The 6,000-nt window shown below is 46.1% G+C and overlaps 1 protein-coding gene across 1 annotated transcript in view; it reads left to right on the top strand.

Annotated features, from left to right (window-relative positions):
* The window catches only part of CARD11 (caspase recruitment domain family member 11), a 93,801-nt gene that overhangs the window by 66,943 nt on the left and 20,858 nt on the right, over positions 1-6,000 (top strand). The window contains exons 13-15 of the mRNA XM_081840167.1: positions 1,518-1,679; positions 3,705-3,906; positions 5,857-5,983. Coding sequence (XP_081696293.1) covers positions 1,518-1,679; positions 3,705-3,906; positions 5,857-5,983 — 491 coding nt within the window. The remainder of the gene's footprint in view (positions 1-1,517; positions 1,680-3,704; positions 3,907-5,856; positions 5,984-6,000) is intronic.

Raw genomic sequence — 6,000 nt, 5'->3', positions numbered from 1 at the left:
TCCTCCTCCTCCTCCTCCTCTTCTTCTTCTTCTTTCTTCTTCTTCTTCTTCTTCTTCCCTCCTCCTCCTCCTCCCTCCTCCTCTCCTCCTCTCTTCTTCTTCTTCTTCTTCTTCTTCTTCTTCCTCCTCCTTCCTCCTCTCCTCCTCCTCTTCTTCTTCTTCTTCTTCTTCTTCCTCCTCCTCCTCCTCCTCTTCTTCTTCTTCTCTTCTTCTTCTTCTTCCTCCTCCTCCTCCCTCCTCCTCTTCTTCTTCTTCTTCTTCTTCTTCTTCTTCTTCCTCCTCCTCCTCCTCCTCCTCCTCCTCCTCCTCCTCTTCTTCTTCTTCTTCTTCTTCTTCTTCTTTCCTCCTCCTCCTCCTCCTCTTCTTCTTCTTCTTTCTTCTTCTTCTTCTTCTTCTTCTTCTTCCTCCTCCTCCTCCTCCTCCTCCTCCTCCTCTTCTTCTTCTTCTTCTTCTTCTTTCTTCTTCTTCTTCTTCCTCCTCCTCCTCCTCCTCCTCCTCCTCCTCCTCCTCCTCTTCTTCTTCTTCTTCTTCTTCTTCTTCTTCTTCTTCCTCTTCCTCCTCTCCTCCTCCTCCTCCTCCTCCTCCTCCTCTTCTTCTTCTTCTTCCTCCTCCTCCTCCTCTTCTTCTTCTTCTTCTTCCTCCTCCTCCTCCTCCTCCTCCTCTTCTTCTTTGGTGATCACTTAACAGTGAGTCCGTAAGTGACTGTGGAGGCCAATTCTGGATCCACATGGCCTTCCACAGTGGGGACATAGGTTTCCGGGTGGGAGTTGATCACGGTGAGGGTTTGCCAAGCATGCCTTCCTCTTAGCATGTTTTCTCCCTTTCATCCTGAGTTTGAGCATCTTCAAAGCCCATGACACTTTTGGTAAAGGCTGTTCTCCAATTGGAGCGCTCGCAGGCCAGGGTTTCCCAGTTGTCGGTTCTCACTCGCTGGATCATCACCTCGTCATGATGAGTGGGCTTGCACGTCCCTATGACCCTTGTGAGTGAAGCTGTCGGGAGCCTTGTACTCCCAGCGGGGTCACCCAAGGCAGTAAGGTCAAAGGGAAGGAGCTAGACAAAGAATGACCCAACAGCAGAACAGGCAGAAGATAACAAGCAGTATATTATAACGGGTGTGAAGGCAGATGAAGGCTGCAGCAGATATGGATCTACCAGTCATCATGACCACTCATGCCATCGGAACAGAGACTTACTGCAAAGACTGTGTGTGGGTCAGTGTGCACTGATCTACACACATAAAACCAATTCACGCACAGGCATAGAGCTTTCTTCTCCTACAGTGGCCAACCAGGTCCACCTAGAGTTGAAACCCATTTTAAGCCCTCAGCTGGGGACTGAAAGTGGGATGTTCTGGCCCCAAAGTAGCTCTGCCAGGGAGCGACAGGCTCTCGCCTATACATACCTGAGGGCAAAATGGCAGGGGAGGGCAAAGTCAAGAGGAGCTTGGAAAGATGCTTGTGTTGGCATCCATGGTTTTATTTTGCTTTGGTGCTTGCTACTTGGACATGATTTTTCCCCCTTCCTTTTCTTTTTCCTGCACCTCCTTTTCCAGACGACTTCCAGGACAGGCATTCTCACGGACCTTCCTCGCTGCCTTCCTCTTCGTCTTCCCACCACTCTGAGGGGCTGGATCTTGAGCAAGTCAACTCCATCTTCAGGAAATTCTCTCTGGAGAGGTACTTGGGAGAATGTGGGATTTCTGCACCAGTTCATGCAATCAGCAAAACGAAAGGCTTATCCACATTTCTTCGTGTCTCACTTCTTTCCCCCTGGGGGAAAACTGCTCTTTAGCGCTCAATTGGAGCAGGTAGCAATTCAGGGGGTTTCCAGATTGATGTTTGCTCTGATTTAGAGCTTAAGAGTGGGTTTTCCCTGGGAAAGTGAGGAAAGGGGGGAACTGCTCAGTCCCGTATCTAGCAAGTGTGGCTCAAGAGGAAAACCACACTGGGTTAAAGAGGTAGCATTATTATCAATTTACGATGGGGTGGAAGGTTTGTGGGCTAGGAGGGGCTTGCTCACACATTTACTGACAGCTGCACAAGTTATTATAGCTAGGAAGTGGAAGGGGCAAGCAGATTATAAAATGGAAGAATGGTATAAAGAGGTGTGGGATATAGCTGGTAATGATAAATTAACATGTGCCATTAAGGTAAGACGGTGAATATGGAGGAGAAATGATTTTGAGGAGATATGGAGGGTGTTTGTAGAATTTGTGCTGTTAAAAATGGAAAGGGGGTCAAACGATCGCAAGAGGTGTTGAAATTTTGGGAGGCTGGAATGGTCTCGGTGGTGGGGTCACATTTTTATTCTTATTTATTTATTATTATTACTTTGTCAAAAAAAATGATAGATGATTGATAGATAGAAAGATGATAGATGATAGATAGATAACACAAACTATAAACAAGAGGAAAACCAAACAGACCTGTGCTTGCACAGGATGAGTAGGAGTGTGGGTGAGCCCTGAGTGACGAAACGTCCTCCATGGATAAACCCAGCTGTACAGCCTAACTTGCAGGGTTCAGCCTCGCCTTCTGCCTGTCATGCTAGATCTCTCAATGCAGGGAGAATTCTTTTATGCAGGGAGGGTGTTGCATTTTTGTTCTGCAAGGAAGCATTCAGATATGCAATACCTTTCTGATCCTTCATAATACCACCCCAGATCTGCATTTCTGGATGGCTCTGCTGATCCCGCTCAGTGTGCATTGAAGAGGGAGTATGAATGAGCATTTATGGACAGACACATTTGCAGAAATATTGCAAATGTTTAATCCTGAAATTCAGGCACCACAATTCGCACTATTAAATATATGGGACGCTACTCTAAAACGATTCTCCTCAAAGGAAATGTTAATTTGGTTTCTAGTGGCTGCCAGACTTCCTATTGCACAGAAATGGAAGAACTTAAACGGTCTGTTTCTTGAATTGTGGCATAAGAATTATGGAACCTCGCAATTGCTGAAAGGATAACCCACAAGATTTGTGCAATGAAAGGCAAAGAGCCAGTAGAACAATTTTATGTAATTTTGTGGGACTTTGTCTTACATTTCAAATGATGACCTATGTGACTCCTACAAGACCTGCACCTGAAAAAGAAATATGGTCCTCCTAAATTATATTATTCTATTTAATATACCTAAGCAGAATTGTACTTACCATTGTTGTATAAGCATCTCTCTGATGACTTTCCGCATTCTTGTGTTGAAAAGTTAAAATATATATATATAGCACCTGCCTTTCACCAGCAGGTCCAAGGGTGGGTTGCAATGATTTAAATTTAAGAATTAAAAACAGTTAAAATGTATTAGGTTCTGTGAACTATTTCAATTCCAGCTGGTTCTAATAAGAACTGCAACTTTTAAGAACTGGTGCCTAAGCTTGCATTTTTCCTTCTCCTTCCCCATCCCTTTTTCCTTATGTGACATTTCTTTTGGGGACCGTCTGACTGCAGTTGCATGTGTGATCTTGTGTTTGCATGTATGTATGGGGGGGAGCCTGCCCCCTACTAGCTCAGGGCCTGGTGATGCTTTCATTTTGGACCCCCACGCCTGGCTTTAACCTGATTTCACTGCAAACGAAACCAGCCATCGCCTCCTTGCCCCTTGCCCCTCTGTCACGGGTGCCATGTCCCCACTTTGAAATCCCAGGTGACTAGGGAGAAGTCAAGGAGAGTGTTGCCTGTGTCTCCATTCCTTCCTTAGGCCCTTCCGCCCCTCGGTGACATCTGTCGGACGCCTGCACACCACCTACCATGCCGTCCAGCAATTCATGTTGAACGGAGACAGCCTGAGCTCGGAGATTACTCTGCTGGGGGGCAACGTCAAAGGAAACTTCGTCAACTCTGTCAAGCTGGATTCCCCGGCGGAGAAAGCCGGCCTTCGCGAGGGGCTGCAGCTGCTTCTGGTGAGGGTTTGGCATCAGGGAACAGGCTTGAGCATCTATTTTCTTCCTGACTTCCTTGTTTGTCCATCTAGTCCAGCGTTCTTCCCTCCTAACGCTCCAGGGTGTTGAGCAGAGAAGGGTCTTTCTGGACCCTTTCTTTCAACTGGACTTGGTTATGCTAGTACTAATTACAAATTACCTAAAGGTAAAGGGACCCCTGACCGTTAGGTCCAGTCGTGCCCGACTCTGGGGTTGCGGTGCTCATCTCGCTTTATTGGCCGAGGGAGCCGGCGTACAACTTCCGGGTCATGTGGCCAGCATGACTAAGCTGCTTCTGGCGAACCAGAGCAGCGCATGGAAACGCCATTTACCTTCCCACCGGAGCGGTACCTATTTATCTACTTGCACTTTGACATGCTTTCGAACTGCTAGGTGGGCAGGAGCAGGGACCAAGTAACAGGAGCTCACCCCGTCGCGGGGATTCAAACCGCAACCTTCTGATCAGCAAGCCCTAGGCTCAGTGGTTTAGACCACAGCGCCACCCGTGTCCCTAATTACTAATTATGCTGTACTAATTGCTTCAAATCATTAGATGTCCATAGCGCACTGGGTTACTGCAATGTGCTCTGTGTGCTCTCTGTGGGCTTTTACCCGCTGAGAGTGCAGATTCCTGCAGCGTGAATTGCTGAACAGGACTGAGACCCCATCAGCACATCACACCTGTCCCCAAACACCTGCACAGGTTGCTGACTTGCCAAAGCCCCTAACAACTTGGGGCCAGTATACCCGCAAGTTTGGCTTTCCCCCCATATATGCCCACTCAACCATTTTGATCTGCAGAACTGGCATTGTGGTTGTTAAAAAAAGTTATATTTTATTAAATTTTCAAAATTTTCACATACACATTCCAACGCAGTGGTACCTCGGTTTAAGAACAGTCCTGTTTACGAGCTATTCGGTTTACGAACTCCGCAAAACTGGAAGTAGTGTTCCGGTTTGCGAACTTTACCTCAGTCTACAAATGGAATCCGAACTGTGGAAGGGCACTATTGGTGGGAGGCCTCATTAGGGAAAACGAGCCTCGGTTTAAGAACAGATTAGGTTTAAGAACGGACTTCAGGAACGGATTAAGTTTGTAAACTGAGGTACCACTGTACGTAGATTTTTCTTTTGTTTTGTCATCTTCCCATCTCATTTTCCACGGTGCTTTTTTATTTTTTCCTCTTGCTGCATCCTATCTTTTCTCTCTTGTACCATGACAATAGTACAATAATCTCTATTTCCTTCTGTTGCTCATCGTTCAAATCCTGCTTGCAAATTCAACATACTGTAATATTTCTTTAGATAGTCCAAAAAGAGCTTCAATTTTCCCACAAATCAATCATCATTAGGTTCTCTTATTTTAGCTGTTAGCTTTGCTGATTCGGCATAGTCCATCACTTACCCGTTCTAGAACTGGCATTGTTATGGGTGCTACATAATATTCAATCCGCGCTTGAAAGAAGACTGTGGAGGCAGAGGATAGCCATCGATAGCCGTCTTCTCCATTAATTTGTCCAATCTTTTAAAGCCATCCAAGTTGGTTGCCAGCACTGTATCCAGTGGGAAGGAGTTCCATAGTTTAACTATATGCTGTACTTTATTTTAACTCTCTGGAATCCTTGCCAGAAGCAAAAATGGGAGCATAGGACTTGTCTCATTTCCTTGAAGGTAGGCGTCCCTCACAGCCCTCCAGCTGCATTTATAGAACAGTCACGGATGTCCAAACCGAGTTATCCATCCATCTAGCAATTGCTGCTATTTTATAATCATGGGGTTGCAGGCAGCAGAGGAGGGAGAGAGAGAGAAATGATTATCATGGCAACTGCTGAATAAGACAGGCTGCGTGTTCCAAATTGATGTTGGCTACATAATTTAATAGGTGAAATAATTGCCTCCGAGGAGCGAATAATGCTGTTCGCGTTTTTCCAGGTGGAAGGGTGCATCAAAGGGGAAAACACAAGCGCTCCCTTAGATACCTGCACAAAGGAAGAAGTTCATTGGACGATACAGAGATGTAGTGGGCCAGTTGTGCTGCACTGCAAATCAAACCACGAAGGTAAGAGATGTCATGTT

Source organism: Podarcis erhardii (genome assembly GCF_964252035.2).
Source record: "Podarcis erhardii genome assembly, chromosome: 14".
In the NCBI taxonomy this organism is placed as follows: Eukaryota; Metazoa; Chordata; class Lepidosauria; order Squamata; family Lacertidae; genus Podarcis; species Podarcis erhardii.
This window is presented reverse-complemented; position numbering and strand designations above follow the sequence as displayed.